Raw genomic sequence first — 24,523 nt, forward strand, 5'->3', positions numbered from 1 at the left:
TTTTTTTGTGGGCAATGTTTATTTATTTTTGGCAGAGGGTGGAGATGAGGTTTTAGAATAGGAAGGAGGAGAAAAAGCAAGACAATAGACCAGACAAGCGTCTGACCAGCATCCCAAAGCAGTCTGCTCCTCCCTCCCTTCCCTACAACCCCAGGTAGCCTGTGGATGAGATTTTCAAAACAAGCAGGGGACAAAAAGGAGAGAGAGAGGGAGAAAGAAAGAGGGAGGGAGGGGGAGAGAGGAAAAAAAGAAGACACTGCCTCCTGAACTGAAGGTAGCCTCCTCTCTGGTGGCAAGAAGGAGAGATGGAAGCTAAAGACCAGTAACATCTCCTCAGGCACAGTAGCCTTCACCCCCCTCCTGCCCCTCCCAAATGGTAGAATCACATACAAATTCAAGCCATGGGGGCTGCTCATGTGCCAGTCGCCCCAGCGAAATGTGGGCAAACCGCACGCACCACACCTGCTCCGCGTGCGCCCCTGCGCCCTGGGGTGGAGCACTGGCCTCCGGGAGAATGCGCCCAGCCCAGGCTGGACCGAGCCCACAGCACCGCTCACCAGGAGGGCGGAGGCCAGCCGAGCTGGAAGGGAAGGAACGATTAGGGAGGGGTGGCCCGCAGCCTGGCAGGGCAGATCAGGATCGAGGTAAAAGCAACATCCCATCGGCCCCATAGGGGGCCCTGCATTTGCAGCCCCAGGTTCCAAAGAGCTCCACGTTACACGGTCATCGCCAAATGTAAATCACTCGCCGCACAGCCGGGCTGCACCACCGATGCGCACGCACACAGCCCTTCTCCCGCTGGACCAGCGAGCAGTGGGATGCTGACCGGTCTCCAAAGCTATTCACCGCCGCCGCCGCCACGGCCCCTTCCCAGGACGGCCTTACCTCCAGCACGCCGCCGTCTCCATCTCCGGTCTGCCTCTGCAGGTTGGCGAGTGTTTCTGTGGCGTTGGGGAGGGAGCGGGGCGGGGTGAGGGGGTGCGCTTCTGGAGTCCGCCCGCTACTCTGCAGAGCAGCGTTTCCCACCCATCCCGCAGCCTCCCGGGTCAGATCTGCCCGGAGCCCCGCAGCGGAGCAACTCCAGCCCTCCTCGCCCGTGGGTCGGAGGGAAGTACTGCGCGGAGGCTGCCACTCCTTGACAAAAGGCTGCAATTCCCGCGCCTCCGTCCCTCACCGCCCTGCAGTCAGAATTAAATCCATTTCCCGCAGGAGGCTGGGAGGAAATGAGAGCTCTGGGCTGTGCGCGCTGACAAAAGGCAGCCCGGCAGCGCCCACAGCGCCCCCTCTAGCGGGCCGCGGCTGGCGTCCAGCGCTGCTGCTGCGGCTGCTGCAGTGTCCCCGCCCGCCCGCCCGCCCGCCCGCCCGCAATGCCACTGCCCTGATGCCGCAGACCCCGCGCAGCCCTGGGCCACGTCCACCTCGTTCCGCACAGCTCGCTGCTCAAAACCCAGCGCCTGCTGGCGCGAGGGCCCATTAGTGGGGAGAACACAGAAGTGGGGTTTTTGCTCAAGCCTGTCCCATCCAAGGATTTTTAACACAAAACAAAGTCATATTTGAGAGGTGGGTATTTTTTTTTTTTTTTGGAGGGCAGGGCCAGGTCTGGGAAAGACATCTTACAAAGATAACTATTAAGTGATGTTAAGTGGTGGCGGTGCTCTGAACTCCAAACCAAAATTCTCCTTGTTCTAATTCTGACTCCATTTCCAACTAGGACAAAATTTCTGTGGGGGCCCTGCCTGCCGTTCCAGGCTGTGGGCTCAGCTGGCTCCCCAGGCCCCTTCCCCTCCCTCTGCTCTCTTAGGCCACAGAGATACCGGTGAGGCGAGTGGGTAGCTGAATGGGGTGCTAGCTCCTGGCAGCACTCAGACCTGCTGTGTGACCTTGACGAAGCCATCCAGGCCCCTAGGCCGTGTTGTCTGCCCCCAGAAAATGACTATGCACTTGAGTTACCTAGGCTATTTTGTGAGTTTTCGGATGGTAATTTTCTACGCCTGACTCTCAGCGAGAGGGATGTCCAGCGCTTTCCGTCTCCATAACCTGCACCAGCTCTCCAAATCTCCCCCAGATCACCTTTGCCCTGCCTGCCTTGCTCTGTCTTGTACGGGTTCTCACTACATAGCTCAGGCTGGCTTCCAATTCAGACAGCTCCAGCCTCCCAACTGCTGGGATTACAGGGGTGGACCACCATACCAGGCCTTCTAAATGTTTTGTTTGAGGTAAAAGTGTCCAGACAAGTCTTCCAAATTAAACTACAGCCCTTCTTCTCCTTCTGGGTTTTTCAGCATCAAAGCTTTGAGATAATTTTTGTGCATAAGACATAAACTCACTGAACTCCATCACAGTGCTGTTAGGCAACCAGAATCTCTGAAATAAAATTTTAATGCCCTATTCTTTTAGCATTTAAGAGTTATCTCTGAGAGCTACTTTTGATTTAGAACAGAGAAAATGCTATCACAACCACCCTGGAACACCTGGCTAGCGTTTGGTTCCAGATGCCATGGAAGATTTGATCTTTCTTAGTCCCTCTTCATTACTACCCTGACATACCCATGATCCCCTCCATCAGAATCCAGAGTTGATAAACCTTCCTCCATTCTCTACTTGGAAACTTGTAGACAGTAACAACTAGCACAACAGCGCAAGGTGAAACTCATTCCCTTTTCCAGCCCCAGGACCTGAAGCCTGGTAGCCAAGGAAATCTGTAAGTTTATTGAGACTCTCCTGAGGGGCTGGCTATATCATCACTGACGCCAATGGTGATGGATTCTGAAGTCAGCTATTGTGGGCCACACCTGTAATTCCAGCTGCTCAGGAGGACCACAGCTCAAAGCTAACTTAGAACAAATGTTAATGTGAGACACTGTATTACAAAAAAAAAAAAACTAAACTAAAAACATAATGACCACAAAGGCTCAAAGAATAGAATCCTTGCTTTCCTGACTCCAAACTCCCATAAAAAGATCTGGGGAGCTCAATATGCTTCTCCAATGTGTAGAAATCACAGGTAGACTATTCCTCAATAGAACTCCAAAAAGGAATAGAGACATTTTGTTTAGTTCTGAAATAGCAGGTTTCATAAATCCTTCCAGTCATCTCTATCACTCAAAAATTTTCTCTTCCTAGTTAGTATGTTACTTCTCAAATAATAGCAAACACTCATTAGCCTCAGGCACTGTTCTGAAAGCTTTACCGGCATTTTTATTTAATTCTGTAGTAGCCAGGTGCCGGTGGCTCACACCTGTTATCCTAGCTACTCAGAAGGCTGAGATCTGAGTATCCAGTTCAAAGCCAGCCCAGGCAGGGAAGTCCACAAGACTGTTATCTCCAATTAACCATCAGAACACTAGAAGTGGCACTGTGGCTCAAGTGGTAGAGTGCTTGCCTTGAGCTGAAGAGCTCAGAGACAGTGCCCCAGTGTTCAAGTCCCATGACCGACAAATAATAATTATTCTATGGCAGTAGTTATTATTACAAACTCCATCTTACCAATGAAATATGGCACAGAAAGGTAATTTGCCCAAGGACTCACAACTATAAGATGATAGAGCCAGGTTTCAAACTCAAGCACTGTATCTCTAGAGTTTATGGATCCTGACTGCTGTGCTATATGGACTTCCCACAGAGGGAGGACAAGAAAATAGTTCTCTCAAAGAACAGATAATGTGACAAGCAGAAACATTTTCCTTTACTCCAAAATGATTCTGTCCCTCTAGCCATCACAGATTTTCAAAATTAAAACACACACACACACACATACACACAAATGTGTTCTGTTTCTAACAACTCCAACTGAACACTGATGCTGAGAACAGAGCTGTCCTGTGGCTTTAGGAATTGTTCAAATGACAGGCAAGAAACAAAACTTCCTTTAGTTCTACATTAGTGGTCTTACATTGGAGTTCCAAAATCCCCACCTCATTGAATTCCAACTGAAGGAAGTATAAAGGCTAACTCCACTCAATTTTATCAAACACTAACCTAAAAGATTAGGCGCCAAAACAATAGTGGGAGATTTAATATCCTATAGTATAGATAAAAAATTTAGCATTTACATTCCGTCTAACAGCGACACAACATATACTATTCCATAAAACAAGTCTCAACAAATTAAAAAAAACTTGAACTTATATCCTGTTTATTTTCTGATCATAATGGAATAAAACAAGAACAATGAAATTTTAGAAATCGTATTGTATATATGCATGGAGCCAGAACATATTCTTGAAGGATCAGTAGATCACTGAAGAGAAATATAAATTTTTACCAAATACATGCAAATGGTGGTACATGTCTATAATCCCAGCATGTAAAAGGTTGAGGCAGGAGGATTCTAAGTTCTAGGCAAGTCTGGCCTATATGAAAGGAGAATGTCCATCCTTTCCTGTCCAACCATTGTATTTTGGAAATACATATGTCTGCTTTTATAGATCACAGCTGGGGAATCATTTTTCCTCTGGATAGGAACCATATTTTAATTCTTACACATACCTTAGATGATATTTAGATAGGGCTTTGCCTTAAAATTTCAGATTTAGTGATACTCACTGGACATTATATGGAAAATGAACTATACAACTTGTGGGTGGGGATTGGAGGGAAAAACTGGGAAAGAGCAAGGGAAGGGGGGACATCCAAAAAAAAGTATTCTTTACCTGACTTATGTAACTGTAGCCCCTCTGTACTGTACATCACCTTTATGATAATAAAACTATCTCTGCATTAAAAAAAGACCTTAGATTTGATTTCAGAATGAGTTAATGATTTCATGCTGTTGGCATGGAATCAAAGTATGATAGGTCATGAATTTGGGGGAAGGTAAGTGGCAGAATACTCCAGACTAAATTGTGTTTTTTCAAAATTCATAGATACTAATTCCAATGTGACTACACTTACAGTATCTTTTGGGGGGCGCGGAGGAGTGGTGCAGAAGGGACACCCTGAGTCTTGAATTCAGGGCCTAGGTGCTATCCCTGAGCTTTTTTTTCTGAAGGCTGACATTCTACCGCTTGAGCCACAACTCCAGATCCAGCTCTTTGGTGGTTAATTGAAGAGTATCACAGTCTTGCCGGACTGGCTGTGAACTGCAATCTTCACATCTCAGCCTCCTAAGCTAACACTTGTTAAGTGTAGCCACTGGCTCCTAAGTTACAGTATCTTTTAATTAAGGACAAATCAAGTCCTAAGGGTATAGCCCTAATCCCTATAAGGTGCGTCTTTATAAAATGGTAGAGACCAGACCTAACCAAGTCCTTACTCTATAAAGACATGGGGAGAAGGCAGACATCTTCAAGCTAGGAACAACAGACTGTAAGAAACCAAACTCTGTCCTTGATGTTGAATTTCCTGATCTTTAAAATGACAATTCTGGTATTAAGTCACCTAGTCAATGGTATTCATTATGCTAGACTGAGATAATATACTTGTTGAGTCTTCCTATATGCAAGAGAAATGATTATACCCATCTATTTAGGACTGCAATAGGAAGAAACACAAAGCGAAGAGTGCAGACCCAGTTTATATGAGGTACCAGGTCTTTGTGAGCAACTATCAAAGGCCAACACTTTCCTAATGCTCAATGTGCTTGGGGCCATTTGTCCTTAGCTGGGCATTTAGAAAACCTTGAAAAATTTTGCTCTTTGAGCCAATGCATCCAACTCCCCACCTTTTTAAACCCTATATTCCAATTAAAGGTTAATTTCTTAAATTTTACTCTTATTCCTCAAAGTGAAGAAAACCATGAAATAAAAGATGTAGTAGGTATAGTCCTGAAAATATTAAAATGGAAATCCTTTCAGAGGTTGGCAGCAAAGGCTGAAGTCCTCAAAGTCTAGTTTTTCCTCTCATTATGCACAAAAATGGAGTTGAGTGAATGTGACAGGCAGGGCCATTTGAAGAGTAAATATAAAGTTTGAATTATTGTAATAATTTTTATTTTTAAAAAAGACTTCATATAAGATGATTTCTTTGTTGCTTTGTATGCCCTTCCCCCACGGTATAACCCCTGCTTTCACTGTATTTGATGTTGGTATAATTTGGGGAGGTGAAGGGAAAAAACAAATTGTTTAAATAGGGATACAGGTGGACTCATTGCAACAATGAGATGTACAAGACGTTTTGTCGAAAAAGGAACTTTACGACTTTGGTGGGGGTGCGTGTCAGGGGGGAGATGGGAAGGGATGGTAAGGGGAAACAAAAAAGGAGGCAACAATGCTTGATAAGAAGTGTACTCATTACCTTGCCCATATAATTGTAACCCCTCTGTACGGTATTTTCACAATAAAAAATAATAATAAAATAACATGTTAAAAAAAAGACTTCAAAAACTTTCATGGTTACATTTATTTGTCTCCTAGAAGGTAACCTGGTCCTTTTCACTCTCATACTTGGAGTCTGAAACAGAAAAAACATTCATTATTTGTAAGTAGCTGAATGATAAGAGCACACAGTTCACAAAAGAAATATAACTAAAAGAAATATAGGAACTTGGGGTGTAGTTCAGTGGTAGAATACACTTAGTATACAGGTACTGGGTTTGATCTTCAGCACCAAAACCAAAGACATTTTAATTTAAATATACCTTTTACTAATTTTAATAGGTCTTACTGTTGGTGAGAACGTGATGAATTTGGCATGATGGCCTTAAAAAATGGGCATCATGTCAAGAAAAGTACCTACCTGTGACTCAGCAGTTCTGGAAACTCATGGAGGGAATATATATATACATATGTGTGTACACACACACACACACACACACACACACATCTATACAGGAAGGACTAAGAACATCAAGTTATTTGCCATGTTTATAAGAACAAAAAGCTAAAGACAAGCATCCAGTAATTAGGAAACATTACAGCCAGGTACAATGATACATATCTATAGGTCCAGCTTCTTGGGAGGCTAAGGTAGGGAAATCATTTGATCCCAGGAGTTCAAGACTAGCCTGGGCAGCATAGTGAGACCCCAACCCTACAAGAAAAAAGCAAAATACTATCTCAATTAATGGGCCATCTAAGCATTCCCATGACAAAAAAATAGTATGTAAACACAGGACACATGATGTATGGATAATTTCTAAATTTCATTGCATAGGAAAAATATGGAAACATTTTATTAGATCTCTAGCAGAGGTTTTTTTACGGTGGTAATATATTTTCTGAATTCTCAGCTGAAAGAAAAAAACATGTGACTGAAAATACTCAAATCATATCAGATGACTCAGATATTTGAACTCACTAAATATATGTATGAATGACAAAATACATCAAATGCTTTAATATTTAAATTTTCATCCATTTTCTGGCCCATTGTCAATTATATTTCACAGTCAAGCTTTGTTAGAAAGAGACTGGATACAAAAGTGTTCATACTACTTACCAGTATCTCCCAAGTACATCTCACTGATATGCTGTTCCTAAGCTTCCTCATATGTAAAGGAACATAACTGTGTGTCATGGAATCATAGTGGAAAAAAAATTAACTAGGTTCCCATACAGAGTGCTGTGAGCAGTGTCTGCCACAGAATAAATAGGAGCAAATATTTTTTAAATCTTGATTCTTTGCATGTCATTGAAATTGTTAATATTTAGTTCCTTTCTGGAATTATTTTTAGTGGTGATGATGGTATTCCAGTGAGGGAATTGAACCCAGGAACACAACATGCTAGGGAGGTGTTCTACCATTGAGCCTATTCCTCATAGCCAGAACCTCTGTGTAAAAAAGAAATGAAGTTTTAAGGCATCTAGAATGTTTTTAAACTTGAGGTAAATTCATATACTGCTGTGTTTACCTAAAGGGTAAAAGAATTGAATCCTATCCGCATATAGTCTAGTATATTTCAGTCATGTTTTTAGTTTATTCTTAATAGTAGAGATTTTCAACAATGTAATATCTATGTATTGAAAGTAGGAAAACTTGATAAAGTTTAACAATGTTGTCTTTAATGCCACAATTTACTAAAAAAAAAAAAAAAAAGATGGCTGTTGGCCTCATCTAAGTCAAGAAGATTAAGGTACAAGAAAGGGGAAGTTAAGGAATAGAAACCCAGTTGTTACTCAGTTTCTGTGATGGAGTGCAAAACTGGATGCTGGTGACTCACACCTTTATAATCCTAGCTCCTCAGGAAGCTGAGATATGAGGACACAGTTCAGAGCCAGACGGAGCAGAAAAGTCCATGAGACTCTCATCTCCAATTTACCCCCAAAAGGCTGGAAGCAGAGCTGCGGCTCTACTAGCTGTGCTAGTCTTGAACAACAACAAAAAAAACCTGGGATGGGGGAGGAGAAGGGGAGGGATGCTACTGGGAGAAAAACAAAGGAGTGGGTAACAAAATTGACAAGAAATGTACTCACTAACTTAATTATGTAACTGTAACTCCTCTGTACAGCACCTTTACAACAAAATATAATTTAAAAAATTTAAACCTAATTTTAAACCTAGGCCCTGAGATCAAGCCCTAGTCCTGACACAAAAATAAAAATGTTCAGTCCTATTGTTGGTTCAGGAGTTGGATAATTTTGTATTCACCCACTGAGCCAAAGCCCGATAAGGGAATGAAAGCAGATAGAAGTCCTTGTTCTCGCAGCTTTAGTAATTTAGTCTCAAGCCTCACATAAAGCAAGGTGCGAGATGCAAGTAGTCCACATCTATAATCCTAGTGACTAAGGAGGCTAAGATTGGAGGATCATGGTTCAAAGCCACCTGGTTAGGAAAGTCCATAAGACAGACAGACAGACAGACACAGACACAGACACACACACACACACACACACACACACACACACACACACAGAAGAAGTAGAGCTGTGACTCTAGTAGTAGAGTATTAGCCTTGAGCACAAAAGCTCAAAGACAATGCCCAAGCCCTGAGTTCAAGAATAAGACCTATGTCTCCAAAAATGGATACAAAGTTGAAATAGTATGAAGTAGGAATTCTAGAGGGTATGAACTAATGTGTAGAAACTGCCTATCTCTGAGAAGGGCCCTCCATGCTGCTCTCACAGACTCATCCAAAAGTATGCTTTACTTACCTCCTAGGCATTGCTCTATCCAATTACAGTGACAAACAAGATTAACCATTATAGCCACCACGATCACTGTAGCCACATCTCTTCTTTTGGGGATTCTGGTTTTGATCACATGATTCACAAGGACTCTGTCACTTGGTTCCTGGCCTCTATCACTGAGAAACCTTCTATCCAATCTGCATTTCTTGTCTATCTATCTGGAGCCAATGAGATAGGCCTTTAATAAGGCCCCTTTAAAAAAAATCCCATAGGTGGACTGGGAATGTGACTTAGCAGTAGAGTGCTTGCCTAGCATGCATGAAGCTCTGGGTTTGATTCTTCAGAACCACATAAACTGAAAAAGCCAGAAGTGATGCTGTGGTTCAAGTGGAAGAGTGCTAGCCTTGAGCAAAAAGCAGCTTAGGGACAGTGCCCAGGTCCTGAGTTCAAGTCCCAGGACTGGCAAAAAAAAATCCCATAGGTGAAGACTTGCTGTAATTAATTTTACTCCAAAGCCCATTATATATAGAGAAGAAAAGGAAGGAGTTACTAGTTCTTTCAAAGGATGTTCTGCTTATTGACAAGCTTAGGCCACATATACCAAGAATTCTTGTCACAGAAACACCAAACTTCACATAGATGTGTATGCACACAGAAATCACATGAACCATCACCAATTCAGTCTTCTGTACTCATATAAAAATTTAAATTACAATATTAAGGAGCCTGTTTATATTTTCTTGCAGAAATAGGAATATGTCTTCCTTAAACATTTTCCTATCTCAGCTTTAAAAGTCATCGTGGGCCAGGAGTGGTGGTACACAGCCATAATCCCAGTTACTTAGAAGGTAAAGATTCTAAGGATCTCATTTAAATCTAGCCCCAGAAAAAAGTTAATGAGATTCTCATCTTAAATAAACTTTGTCTGGTGATTTACACATACAACCCCAGCTCCTGGGAAGGCATAGATAGAAGTCAATCCAGCCCCCGGCAAAAGAATAAGACCCTATCTGAAAAATAAAGCAAAAAGAAAGGAGTGAAGTTGTGGCATTAGTGGGAGAATCCCTGCCTAGCAAGCCAGTCTGGAGGTCAAAACCTCAGTACTGGACATTTTAAATTGGAAAAAAAAAAGTCTTCTTGTAGTGTCTTGTTGGATTTCTTCCTCAGTAGCATAATTCTAAAGATAGATCCAACCTGTCCCCTTCTTACCTTTCTAAAGTCCAGAGAACTATGAGCGTATGTACCATAGCACTGATTCCTAGACATCAAAGCTTAGAAGACAGTCAAGTCCAGAGTAAAGTGCAGGGAATGGCCAAGACTTTCAACATCTTGCAGCCTAGGCTGCAAGTCACTGGTCCAAACAGGGGAGTGGTGCCAATGCTGCACAGTGAGTGAGGAGAACGCTGCCCAACCAGAGCACCAGCCCCATCAAAAGGGAAGCTAATTGGTCAAAATGCATTGTACACACAAACTGACATGTGTAACTGAAGCTCAATTTACCAACACATTCAGCTAGTTAAAGTCATCAGAACGTACCCCCTTCAGCAGCCACCAGTAAACTCTGGGCCACCAAAAATGTGCTTCCCTTGCAAAAACCTAGACACTAGCTAAGGTCGTGGCTCAAGGTATAGCATCTGCCTAACAATCATGAGGCCCTGAGTTCTAACACCAGTAATGCCAAAAAATCTCAGTGTGTCACTGTGGAAGAAGTAAAAGCTGGAAGATGAAAGCAGCTTCAGGCCTTCCCCCAAGGTGCTAATAAATTCCTCCCAACTAGTCAGACCACTTTATTTCAGAGCTTGAAATGCTATTAGAATATAAATGTCCCTGAAGACTAATTTCACAGATTACAACAACCTAGAGAGGGGGTAATGGGAATCCCTATTCACCAGGCTTCCTTCTCATGAAACTCATTCAAGGACCATGCCTCTGACAAGCAAAAACTTAGAAGTATGTGCTGCAGATGACATGATCTTGTATTTAAAGAATCCCACAGACTCTACTCCCAAATTACTTGAGCTGATTTGAAACTTTGGCAAAGTAGCAGGGTATAAAATTAACCCTCAAATATCAGTGGCTTTTCTGTATGCCAACAATGAGAAGAGCACGGCTGAAATCAGGAAAGCAACTCCTTTTGTAATAGCCCCACAAAAAATAAAATACCTAGGAATTAACTATAGAAGTAAAGGACCTCTACGATAAAAACTTTAAAAACCTGAAAAAGGAAATCAAAGCAGAACTTAGAAAGTGGAAAAACCTCCCATGTTCCTGGATCAGAAGGATCAACATCATGAAAATGACAATACTTCCCAAGGCTATCTACAAATTCAATGTGATACCTATCAATATCCAACCTCATTCTTCAATCCAAAAATTCATATGGAACAATAAAAGACCCTGAATAGCAAAGACAATCCTTAATAGAAAGAACAGTGCTGGAAGAATATCAATACCAAATTTCAAACTCTACTACAAAGCCATAGTAATCAAAACAGCTTGGTACTGGCACAAGAACAGACCTGAGGACCAATGGAATATAATTGAAAACCCAGAAAGGAACCCACAAACCCATAGCCACCTAATCTTCAATAAGGGAGCTAAAAAAATAGAATGGAAGAAAGACAGCCTCTTCAGTAATGGTGCTGGCAAAATTAATCACCTGTAGAAAACTAAAGCTAGATCCTTATGTATCACCCTGCACCAGAATCAACTACAAAAAAAAAATGGATCAAAAACCTCGAAGTCAAAGTAGATACCCTGAAAACATTACAGGAAGGAATAGGAGAAACCCTAGGTCTCCTTGGCACAGGCCAAAATTTTCTTACTAAAGACCCAGAAACACAACAAATCAAAGAAAGGTTGGACAAATGGGATTACATGAAACTGCAGAGCTTCTGCATAGCAAAGGACATTGCTGGCAAGATCAATAGAAAGCCCACAGAATTGGGAGAGCTTCACTAGCCGTACAACGAACAAGGGTCTCATATCTAAAATATACTTGGAACTCAAAAAATTAAATCCCCCAACAACAAATCCTGAAAGAAACAACTGCCCAATAAATAAGTGGGCTAAAGATTTAAAGAGAAAACTTCTCTGAAGAGGAAATAAGAATGGCCAATAGACCATGAAGAAATGCTCAACCTCTCTAGCCATAAAAGAAATGTACATCAAAACAACATTGAGATACCACCTCACCCCAGTTAGAATGGCTATACTCAAGAACTCTAATAACAACAGATGCTGGAGGGGGATGTGGCCAAAAGGGAACCCTACTGCATTGTTGGTGGGAGTATAAACTTGTTCAACCACTTTGGAAAATAGTATGGAGGTTCCTCAAAAGACTCCACATAGAGCTCCACTATAACCCAGCAATCCCACTTTTGGGCATTTACCCGAACGATCACAAACAAGACCACACTAAAGCTACCAGATAACTTTGTTTATCTGGTATTTATTTATTATAAGATAGGGAACCAACCCAGATGCCCCTCAGTAGATGAATGGATCAAGAAAATGTGGTATATATACACAATGGAATTCTATGCCTCCATCAGAAAGAATGACATTGCCCCATTTGTTAGGAAATGGAAAGACTTGGAAAAAATTATATTAAGTGAAGTAATCCAGGCCCAAAGAAACAAAGGTCCCATGGTTTCCCTTATTTGCAGTAACTAGTATATGTCTGGGACAAGCAGAAAAGGTCAAAAGCTCTTTACATACGATCATATAAGATGATAAGTGAAATGAACCCCAAGATAGGGACACAAGTGGTTTTTTTTTCTTGCTTGCTATTGTTCCTAATGTATTTATAATGTACCATGTGATTTTTTTGTTGCTTTGTATGTTCCTTCCCCACAGTATAACCACTGTTTTCACTCTATTTGATATTGGTGCCCTGCATCTTGTATATATACTTCTCTAACTTGGGGAGGGGAAAGGAAAAACAAAATGCTTAAATAGGGATACAGGCTGACCCATTGTAGCAATGATATATACAAGACATTATGTTGAAAATGAACTTTGCAATTTAGGTGGGGAGGGAGGAGGGGGAGTAATGAAGTTGTGGAGGAGGGAGGGAAGGGATGGTAGGGGACAAACAAAGGAGGAGGTAACAATGCTTGATAGGAAACATACTCATTACCTTGCTCATGTAACTGTAACCCCTCTGTACAGTATTTTTACAATAAAAATGTATTTTAGAAAAAGAAGTGTGTGCTGCAGCACACCCAAGCTCCTGGACAGACAATTATGTTCATTCATATGTCCCTTTCCAAAGTTCCTGGAACTCAGGCACTTTTGGAATCCCAGTCCAAAATTGAGGGTGGTTTGCTTCAGTCTCTGTGGTACCACCAGTAACTCTAATCACAGTTCAGAGCCACAAATGACATAAAAGCCTGAGCCATAGTCACAACTAACCAAAAGGAACAAATAAATGACAGGACAACACCTTTGATCCTATCTTTATCTATACCTCCTGAGTAGCTGGGATTGCTGTGTAAACCACCATACGAATGCCCAATCATAATACAGTAAAAACAAAACTACCTATACCTCAATTCCCTATGTTAAACAAACATCTTGAAATGAGTCCTTCTCCCTAGCAGAAACAGATGTGTGGCTTTGTGTGGCTCACAGCCCTGGTCTTTCTGCACACATCACTTGCTGTTTCTATTTCCAAGTGAACCTGCTCTGGCCCCAGAAGCTAATCTCTCTCCCCGCCATCAGCAGATTCTTCTGCACATCCATTCAGGAGCCTGCCTCCCAGGAATGTTGTTGATCTTGCACAGCCTGTTCCAATACCATCTCCAAATCCCCCAAGAAGGCCCATCCCTGCCAACTCCAGAAATTCTACTCCCAACTCCTCCCTGAAGAGAAGAAGGTGCCACTTCTGCAAACTGAAGATGGAAAGGACTGCCTCCTAAATTCTAAGCCTGTCTGCCAGTGAGCATTTCTGTCCAATGAACTACACCAGCTATCGCAGTCTCCAGTTGGTATATCTGACCAAGTTTGTGAAACACACTGTAGTCACTTCTTCAGATTAGTTAGGCTGAACCTTTATGGCCCTCTTTTTGTCACATAAAAGCTAGCCTGAACATTGCTTCCTTGGTCTCTTTATCTTGGATCTATCCTGGTCCCTGACTATAAAATGCAAGCCTTTTAGAAAGTCAGTAAAAAGTGATGCTGAAAAAGTTCTCAACTCATATGCAAGTCAATTGTGTTAAGAAAACTAGCTGGGAAAATGGGTACGTGAGCAAGAACTTCAAAGAAAATGTGATTTCTCTTCCTCCTTCCCACTCCTGAACAAGTCAGTCCTAGTGCCAGTAGCTGGGTCACAGTAAGGCAGGAGGAGCCACAGTGACCCAGAGTGAGGTCTCAGGGCCCATGTGTGAGGAAGCATCAAGGCCTGATGTGGGAGAATGGCCTGAGAGCGTTTTTGTCAAGTGTAAAATATGACAAAGACCATGAGAGAACAGTTATGTAGGGAGGAGATGCACCAGAGACAGAGAGATGATGTGCCAGCATATTCTTAGAAAAGTGAGCAGTTTCAGGGCTGGAAAAGTCCAAAAGTCGCTTGGGATCTCCTCTGATCAAGCAATGACAATAAGAGACCAATCAGAAGATACAGTAGTGTTAGACTTTTCACTGCTATGACAAATACCTGAGGGAAACAATTTAAAGAAGGATTTGGCCCACTATTTCAGTCCATGGCCAGCTCATTACTTTTAAGCCCATGACAAGGAAGAAATACAATCTAATCAGGAGAAATCTGTGAACACCAAGAAACATCCTACATAAACTGCTGGGTAGCAACCTTCAAACTTGTCAAGAAAGGCCAAGACTGAAGGAAACTAAAGACATGACAAGATGTAATTCATTATTCTCGGCCAAGTCTTTTTATTTATGCAGGACATTACTGAGACTACTAGTAAAACATGAATATAAGGACACTAACTTCCTGGTGTTTGTGATTGTGTTGTGGTTTTATAAAATGAAAATGGCCTCACTTGAAGGAAACCCACATGGAAGTAACTGTATACTAGGGCACCAGGTTGGCAATTTGCCTTCAGTTAGAAAAGAAGTTACTTTGAACTACATTTGCAATTTTTTCTTGGGGGAGGGGGGTCCTGTCATGGGGCCTGAACTCTGGGCCTGGGCGCAGTCCCTAAGCTCTTCAGCTCAAGGCTAACGCTCTACCACTTGAGCCACAGCACCACTTCTGGCTTTTTTCTTTTTTTGCTTATGTGGTGCTGAGGAATCGAACCCAGGGCCTTGAGCATGCAAGGCAAGCGCTCTACCACTGAGCCACCTTCCCAGCCCCGACATTTGCAATTTCTATATGCTAGTGTTTCCACATGTTTGAATACCAGTCCTGGTGCTTTCCCTGAGCTTTTGGGCTCAAGGCTAGCTCTATCACTTAAACCACAGCTTCATTTTTGTTTTTGGTTTTTGGTTTTGGTGTTTAATTGGAGATTAGGAGTCTCACAGATATTCCTGCCTGAGCTAGCTTTCAATCATGCAGAATCCAGCCTCCTGAGTAGCTGGGATTGCAAATGTAAGCCACCAATGCCTGGCCAGATTTTTTTTTATTTAAAAATAATTGATTTGGGGGGCTAGGAAGGTGGCTCAGTGGTAGAGCATTTGCCTTGCATGCATGAGGCCCTGGGTTCGATTCCTCAGCACCACATAAGCAAAAAGAAAAAAGCTGGAAGTGGCGCTGTGGCTCAAGTGATAGAGCGCTAGTCTTGAGCTGACAAGCTGAGGGACAGCGCCCAGGCCCAGAGTTCAGGCCCCACAACTGGACCCCCCAAACACAAAAAAATAATTGATTTGGTACAGGTTGAACCATTGTAATAATGAGATGTACAAGACACTATGTTGAAAATGAACTTTATAACTGGGGGGTGGGGGGGGGAGGGAGGAGGTGGGGAGAGAAAGGATGGTAGGAGAAAAACAAAGGAGGAGGTAACAATGCTCGATAGGAAATGTACTCATTACCAATTACTCATGAACTGTAACCCCTCTGTACACGAGTTTTACAATAAAAAGTATGTAAAAATAATTGATTTGGATGTCAAAATATGATAAATCCTTAACAGATGAAAATCCCAAAATACTCCTGCAAAAATCTGGCTTTTATAGCCAGGCATTGGAAGTCCGATTTGAGAAAATAATGTGTCTAGGAAATAAAAGTCTGAAAGTATATATTTGTTCTTTGTTCGGCCTAAGAATCAGCACACTCTTCTAATTAACAAATTTTGTTAGCTACAAAGACCAAAAAGTGATGGGCACAGTGATGTACACCTATAATCCTAGTATTTGGGAAGATTAAGGCTGGAGAAAAATTCCAGTGAGAACTTTTCTATTGTTATAGAAAACATTAGTTCTCACTTTAAATTGGTAAGTGGCCAATCACATAATAATTTTCCAAACTATCAGGCTTACTTCCCATGTAGGTCCTTTCCCAAATTATCTTGGTTTAATCCTGAGTATGGAAAATGCCACACTAGTGGTAGAGGAGCTATCCAAAATTTGATCATGTATATATGTGTATATATATATATATATATATATATATATATATATATATATATATATGCATGTATGTATGTATGTATGTCAGTTGTGGCACTTGAACTGAGCCTGGGCGCTGTCCCTCAGCTCTTCAGCTCAAGGCTAGTGCTCTACCACTTGAGCCACAGCATCACTTTTGGCTTTTTCTGCTTATATGGTGCTGAGGAATTGAACCCAGGCCTCATGCATGCAAGGCAAGCACTTTACTGCTGAGCCACCTTCCCAGCCCCTGATCATATATATTTTTAGCCTTTTGATATCTACATAGCTATATAAGAAGGAATCCTTTACCAGATTTATTAACCAGGGAAATAGCTTATAGTCACAGTGCAAGCCAGCTCACCACTGCCAGGGCCCTTCCTCTTCCCTCTTCAAGACAATGGCATTGCTGGTATGTTGGCTGTTTCTTGATAGCTCTATAGCCAAGGACATATGTGGATCAGAAGTATTGTTGCTGTGGTTCTGCCTCTCTGGGTCCTGTTTCTAGAAACCATAGTAAAAAAAAATTGTCAGGCAATATAGCATGTCAGACTTTACAAAGCTTTAAATCAATCTACTTCAAACTTTTAACAAGGCTTTATTTAAGTCATCAGAGCCATGCAGACAAGTTTTCAAGTATTGTTTCATGAACTTAATTTTGTTCTTCTATAACATCAATATGTTGGGCAATGAACAACTGAATTTAAAATACTATGGCATGAAAAAAATAATGTATTTTATAATGAATGCCTTAAAGAATGCAGCACTTCCATTATACAAGACACAAAGTGAAAACAAAGGTAGTACCTAGGCATGTCCAAACTATGATCATGCCACAACCCAACCATCCAATTGAGCCAATAGAACAGCTTATTCCTGCCACTGCAGAATGTTTTCTAAGTCACCTGAGATGAACAGTATGCAAGGATGAAGGAAGAGACTATACTATACACACATTTCTAGAATGTTTATATTTCTCTTCTCTTTTCCACCTAATTGTGATCACATTGCTGCTTTAAAAAGATTTTTCACAGTAAGCTCAGGTCCTGAGTTCAATTTTGATCCTTCTTTAACTTTCAAAGTAGGTTGAATGGACTTGAAGTTTACCACTTCCCTCAATAATGCATCCTTGACCACCCATTTGTCCATCTTTCAAATGCTGGACCTGTTTGCCTTCACATCTTGGCCTTCTTTAGTCTTCTACTTCCCTCCCTGTTTCTTAGGTGTCTGTCCTCCTCAATGTTATGACTCCATCTTCTCCCCTGACCTGCTTCTCTAATAAATCCTCCTGCTAAAGCTATATAGGGCTTGTTTGAAGGTCTTATCTCTTCATATTTTATGGCCCCTAACGGCAGGTTTATTTTCAGCCCTTCAGTGTTTGCCTCTTGGTGAAACAAGCCCACAAATCCAGTCTACAGCCTCTATTGCCTACTGGACACTTCTGCACCAACCTAGATAATGGGGATGATGGCATTATAGAACTTCACAGTTAACAGGTTCATTTGTATCATCCCATTGAATAACATAAAACTCTTTTCTGAGTCCTGTCTAGTGGATGATCTGCTCACAGGAAAAATCTGCCACAAGGTGCTTCTATGGAAACTTATGTCCTAATCTTGCATCTCATTAAAGATTCAACAGTTAGCAATGAGGTGCCCTGAAAAGTGAAGGAAGTAGACTTGGCTAGCTCATTAGGAGCTGAGTTCTAATCTCAGTCCTATCAGGGCTTCTTAGCTATGTGGTCCTATCTTTTGATTTCCTCCTTTATCAAGTGGGAATCATAAAAAGCTAAGGTGACTTTTTCATTCATTTTGTTTTGTTTTGCAGTACTGGAGTTTGAACTCAGGGCTTTGTATTTACTATGCAGGTGCTCTTCTACTTTTGCAAGTCCCCATCACTCAGGATGATAAATTACCTGGGAAGTACATGTAAATTATGTGGCATGCCATCTATACATAGAAAGGGCTCAATAAATGGTGGCTACCCTTGTTCCAAATTCTTAAGCCTTTACCTCCAAGTCTTTGGCTCCTTCCAAAACATCACTGAGAACTCGTATATATTCAGTTGCACCCTTAAGGATATCAACTTTACTAGGCTTCCTGTTTTGGGGAAGAAATGGCACCAGGGCTTTCAGCTTGGCAAAACCATGGTTGAGGTTTTTTATCTAGAAAACAAAAAGTCGCAGTGACATAGAGAACAGCTAACTTGTATAGACATTCCTCAAAGCCACAGGAGGGGGTTAGGAGGGATGAACTCCAGCATTCTGGGAAATGAATCTAAGCTGGCACAGACCAAAGAGTCACATTTCCCCTACAATAAGGTTCATTGCAAGGGTAGTGAAGGGATGCCCTCACATCTCTGCAGGTACACAGGCTGGAAGATGTGTCTGTCTACGCTGAACTCATTCTTCCTCCACTGATAACATACTCACTGTTCTATCTTTTAGAAGCAAGAGTAGTAGTTACCATTAACTACACTTCCCGATCATTTATTAACTTTACAAAAGTGTGTGAGATATTTCTGCTAAGCCTTTGCTCATCTGCAAAGTGGAAAACACCTACCCTCTATCTTTTGGGGTAGTGGCAATTATGTGACATAATGTACACACAAAATGCCTCATTCAGATCTGGAACATTTAAAACCCTCAACAGGTGCTACTGCTTCTGATAAGTACAATGTACCAATACCGACCTACTGAACCACTGCACCCTCGACTCAACCTTTTGCCCAATGAGGTAATGATACAGAGCCAAGTATGAGAGGCTGCCATGTTAATGCTCACATCTATCTTCCTTGTTCTACAGAGTCTAGTATTCCAACACTGAAGCCAGACCTCTTATAATCATCTCCTATAGGACTCAGGCCTGGGAGAGCAGGTTCCAATTCTACCATAAAGCCAAAATATACCATAATGCCAATAAATATACTCAATAAAATTAACAGCTTCTCCTATCGTGAACCAAGCAGGCAGTGAATATAGCTAATTCACAAAAGAACTCAATCACTAGAAAAGAGTTGAAAGATTACACTTCAACAAATCAAAATACAAACTAAAATTAGAAACCATTTTTCATGTGCCAGGATGGCAACATTTTTATCATATCTAGCATCAGAAATAGCTTCAAAGAGAGAGACCATTCTTGTATTTTATAATGGGGATAGAAGTTACAAACTATTTTAGAAATCAACTGGGAAGGTGGCTCAATGGTAGAGTGCTTGCCTTGCATGCCAGAGGCCCTGGGTTCGATTCCTCAGCACCACATAAGCAAAAAGAAAAAAGCTGGAAGTGGCACTGTGGCTCAAGTGGTAGAGAGCTAGCCTTGAGCTGAAGAGCTGAGGGACAGCGCCCCGGCCCAGAGTTCAGGCCCCACGACCGGACCAAAAAAAAAAGAAATCAACTGGACAATTTATATCAAAAATCATGAGCTGAACCTGGCATTACATATTTTTAGCAATGGCCTACTTACCATTCTAACTACTTGAGAGGTAAAGAGGATCTTATGTTGAATTCAAATCTCTTTGCACAACTACTAAAATAGAGGATCTCAGTCCAAGGACAGCCTAGGTAAAAGTTCAAGACTCTATCTGAAAACTAAGTGAAAAGCAGAAGGACTAGTAGTAGAGTTTAGCCTACTTGGAAAGCTCAAGGCTGGGAGAGTTCAATTCCAGTACTGAAAACAAAAACATGAAATTGTAATGTCTAGTAATTCTAATATTTTATTCTTATTTTAAGGCAATTGTCACACATACAAATTTGTGTAACAGCAAAAAACTACAAACAACACACTTTCCTGGTGATAGGGGAATACAATAACATGGTCCACTTATATTAAAACCTCTGCAAATACAATAACATGGTCCACTTATATTAAAACCTCTGCAATCAAAAGTTATTCAGTCAGGGGTGCTGGGAGTGTGGCTCAGTGGTAGAGTGCTTGCCTAGCACGCATGAAACCCTGGGTTCGATTCCTCAGTATCACATACACAGAAAAAGCTGGAAGTGGCACTGTGATTCTAGTGGTGGAGAGCTAGCCTTGAGCAAAAGAAGCTCAGGGACAGTGCCCAGGCCCTGAGTTCAAGCCCTAGGACTGGCAAAAAAAAAGTCATTCAGTCAAAAGACTGATATCTGAGTATCAAAGTTTGAACTAACCCTGGTAGAGTAGGTCAGTAAGACTCCATCTCCAATTAGCCAGTAAAATAATGGACTGGAGATGTGGTTCAAGTGGTAGAATACCAGCCACAGGCAAGAAAAAATACCCTACTCTGTAAAAGACTACTTAAGAATGTGAGAACTGGTGCCAGTGGCTCATGCTGTAATAGCTACTCAGGAGGCTGAGATCTGAAGATCATGGTTCAAAGCCAGCCCAGGCAAGAAATTCTGTGAGATTTTTATCTCTAACTAAACAGAAGTGGAGCTTTGGCTCAAGTGGTAGAGGGCTACACTTGAGCACAAAAGCTCAGGGTCAGAGCCTAGACCCTGAGTTCAAGCCCCAGGCCTGGCAAAAAACAGAAAAAGAAAATGAGAAAATGCTTTTCATAGTGCTAGGTGCAAAAGCTTAAATATTTATTAAATGATCAATATTTATTAAATGATCATAATTTTATATACATGTCATCTAGAAGAAAGGACTAGAAGGATATAGATAGAGATGTTCACCACCATCTATTTGTGGTATGAAGCAGCTCATTTCATTCCCTCTTCAGGTACTTTGGTATCTTCCAAGTGTGTTAATTTTATTATCACAGAATAATAAAGGTCATTAACTTTTAGTGGATAAAATTGATGTTTTTTGGCCTGAGCCGGGAACTCAAACTCAGTACCCAAGGCTTGCTCATTGGCTACCTCTACCAACTGAGCCACGCCTCCAACCCCAAAACTGATTCTCGGGGAGGCAATTCTTTCCTGATAGAAAGGGCTGCTTCAAATATTAGATCCTAATCTTATTTTAGGGAAACCAAGTCAGATCATAGGCTTTTATGAAATGTCTGATAAAAGTGTACTTCACTCTTGGAATTTTCTGTTTCCCTTATGCCTTCCGGTCCCTTTTCCTCATATTTTCCCCACACAAAACTCCAGTAAGTTGGGCTGGGAAGGTGGCTCAGTGGTAGAGCACTTGCCTTGCATGCCTGAGGCCCTGGTTAGATTCCTCAGCACCACATAAGCAAAAAAAGAGAAAAAAGCCAGAAGTGGCGCTGTGGCTCAAGTGGTAGAGCGCTAGCCTTGAGCTGAAGAGCTGAGGGACAGCGCCCAGGCCCAGAGTTCAGGCCTCACGACCGGACCCCCCCCCCAAAAAAAAAAAAAAAAAACTCCAGTAAGTTCACTGAGGCTAAATTATACGTAGGCATCTAGGAAGAGCTCGAGTAGAATTTTCCCATCCTAGGCATAAAGGTACTACACCATGTTCCCCGTGTCAGCCTTCCCCTCCCCTCTCTAGGATAACCTCTGTGGGAAACCAACCCAAATCCTCTAACAGTTAACAAGGAGCTCAGACTTGACAAACGCGGTCCTAAAAGCTACCCGCTGATAGAGCACAGGACCACTCAAATTGGTTTAAAAAAGTTCAGTCCCAGTATGACTGGGAAGTCACTTTCTCCTGATGGGTGGAGAGTCTGAATGCATCCTGGGATATTGTGCTCCGTTTGGATTTTTAAAATGAAAAGTAGCTTCCATGCAGGCTCCTTACACTCTCTTGGCTTTGAGACCCGGACACAGTAGGCAGAGAAAAGAAGCAAGAGTCCCATTTGCACCCAAGTTCCCCAAGTGCCTACAGCTGAGACTAAAGGCAATGCCACGGGCCAAGCATTTTAAGACACCTGCTGAGGGGCTCTGTTTTATCCTCAGGCCTGTCTCCTTCACGAGTCCGGGAGGGTCAGAGGCCAGCGGCCACCCCAGTGACCACGGGCAAGCAGTCGGACGTGGATGGAGGACCAAGCCACTGTCATTCTTCTGGCCAGCTGGAGACTGCAGAAGGGATTCAGGGGGTCGAAGTCGCCAAGGGGGGCGTACCAGGGGGTTGCAAGATCTACGAGGTGTCAAATGGGGAGCTGGCCCCTTCCTGGGGGTACATACACGAGGCAGCCGCGCCCAGGTAGCCCTGGGGCCCCTTACCCGCTCGCGCTCCTTGGCGTTGGCCACACGCCGACGCTCCAACACCAAGCCGAGGTCCTCGGTGGACGAGTAGCCGCCGGAGGGCAGGCGCTTGAGCCTGCAGATGGCGGCCATCTGGGGCAGTGGGCCAAAAAACTGGTGGAGCACCTCCTCCAGCATCTCGGGCTGCGGAGTCACCATGAGCAAGGGCACTTCAGACCCAGACTCCAGAGCAGCGTCCATGGCGACACTGGGACGCATAGGCCACAGTCGAAGCCGCCTTTTATCTGCTGCACCTGGGGCGCACACGGCCCGCACGCGCGCGCATGGGGCCTGGCCCACCCCTGCACGAAGCCTATACAAATACACGAGGCAGGATACGCAACAGGTGTGGGGCAGGGCGAGGGGTGAGGCCAGGGGCCGGGCGGGGTCTGTCCAACTAGACTGCAAGCACTCTCCTCTACAGGCGGCAGACTTAGAATCCGCTAACAAACCAGCTGCACAGGTGATTGTGGTTACAATGACTCGTGAATTACAGCATGAGTTCTCAAATGTGCCAGCTTACTGCGATCCCTGAGTGCGATGGGTGGGGCAGGAGTGGTTGCTGTTGTTTTAAAGCTGGTGGCTCACGCCTGTAATCCTAGCTACTCAGGAGGCTGAGATCTGAGGATCGCGGTTCAAAGCCAGCCCGGGCAGGAGAGACCGTGAGACTCCTATCTCCAATAAAAACCACCAAAAAACCGGAAGTGGCGCTGTAGCTCAAGTGGTAGAGCGCTCGCCTTGAGCTGAAGAGCTGAGGAACAGCGCCCAGGCCCAGAGTTCAAGCCCCACGACCGACAAAAAAAAAAAAAAAAAAAAAAAAGCCACATGCTGGGATACTGAGCTCCCCTAAATTCTGATTTAATCAGTTTGAGCTGAGGCCTGAGCTTCTGGATGTAACTGTGCACATGTATACATGTAGGTGGACATACATTTATACAGAAAAAAAGTACACATTTTTTGAAAAATCATTTTGAAATAAAAGCTGAAAAGCTACAAAAACAGTAACCAAGTGCACCTGTGCTCCCTTCGAGTGGGATTCCACAGAATCTCACATTTGTTTCAAGTCCTTTTCCCCCTATCTCCCCCTCTTCCCCCCACCCCTCGCTATTACCATTATTCTTTTTCCAGACTATTTGAAACCTTTTTTTTTTTGGTAGGTAGAGATAGCAGAGTCTCACTAAACTGCCCAGGCTGGCCTTAAATTTATGATCCTTCTGTGTCACCCTCCTGAATGCTAGGATTATAAGTATAAACTACCACACCCAGCCCGTCTTGATTTCTGTTGCTACTGTTTTGTCTTTTTCTGTCTTAAGTATCTTCAAGAGAAATGAGAAAAGTCTTAGGTGTCATTTTGAAGAGAAGAAATTATCTCCAGTATAGACTTTAAATTTTTTTATTTAAAATTAACAAAGTAGTTTCTTCACCTAGGGAGAAGACATGCAGTAACTCTTCACCTTTCCCTGGGTGCGTCTCTTCCTGCACGCCCCCCTCCCCTGTCCACTGGGCAGAAACTAGAGTTAATATCTTTTTTAAAAATGTGTGTATATTATTTTATAAAGATGTTTCATTGTGAGAATTTCATACATTAATATAATTTACTTTGATCAATTAGGTTAGTGTCTTGGTTATACTGCTGATGGGCTTAACAGTGGATCAAAAGTATGCCTTCACAAATAAGAGAGAAGAACAGAGCACACCCTCCCATACTCTGGCTTCATCCCTAAGGGACTGCTAGAGGTCATTTCCTCAAGGGACCCTTAGCTCAAACTTTTATTCTCATGCTGTCGGACTTCAAGCCATATGACACAGGAAGACCCCTTGAAGCCTTGAGAAAAGG

At 42.6% G+C, this 24,523-nt stretch overlaps 1 protein-coding gene across 1 annotated transcript; it reads right to left on the reverse strand.

The window, feature by feature from the left end:
* Positions 1-723: 723 nt before the first annotated feature.
* Positions 724-22,887, reverse strand: Figla (folliculogenesis specific bHLH transcription factor). The gene is made up of 4 exons (XM_042699716.1): positions 22,666-22,887; positions 18,568-18,720; positions 16,921-17,060; positions 724-1,114 (listed from the first exon to the last, which is right to left on the reverse strand). The coding sequence occupies exons 1-4, from the start codon at positions 22,885-22,887 to the stop codon at positions 724-726; spliced, it is 906 nt and encodes a 301-aa protein (XP_042555650.1).
* Positions 22,888-24,523: the final 1,636 nt, after the last annotated feature.

Source organism: Dipodomys spectabilis, unplaced genomic scaffold (genome assembly GCF_019054845.1).
Source record: "Dipodomys spectabilis isolate Male_0828 unplaced genomic scaffold, ASM1905484v1 ptg000262l, whole genome shotgun sequence".
NCBI classification, from domain to species: Eukaryota; Metazoa; Chordata; class Mammalia; order Rodentia; family Heteromyidae; genus Dipodomys; species Dipodomys spectabilis.

Coding starts and splice junctions, on each gene's coding strand:
- Figla (XM_042699716.1), bottom strand. CDS start 22,887: ATGGACGCTGCTCTGGAGTCTGGGTCTGAAGTGCCCTTGCTCATGGTG. Junction 18,721..22,665: donor ACGCCAAGGAGCGCGAGCGG/GTAAGGGGCCCC, acceptor TTTGTTTTCTAG/ATAAAAAACCTCAACCATGG. Junction 1,115..16,920: donor GAGGAAGGGCCCTGGCAGTG/GTGAGCTGGCTT, acceptor GCCTCCGCGCAG/TACTTCCCTCCGACCCACGG.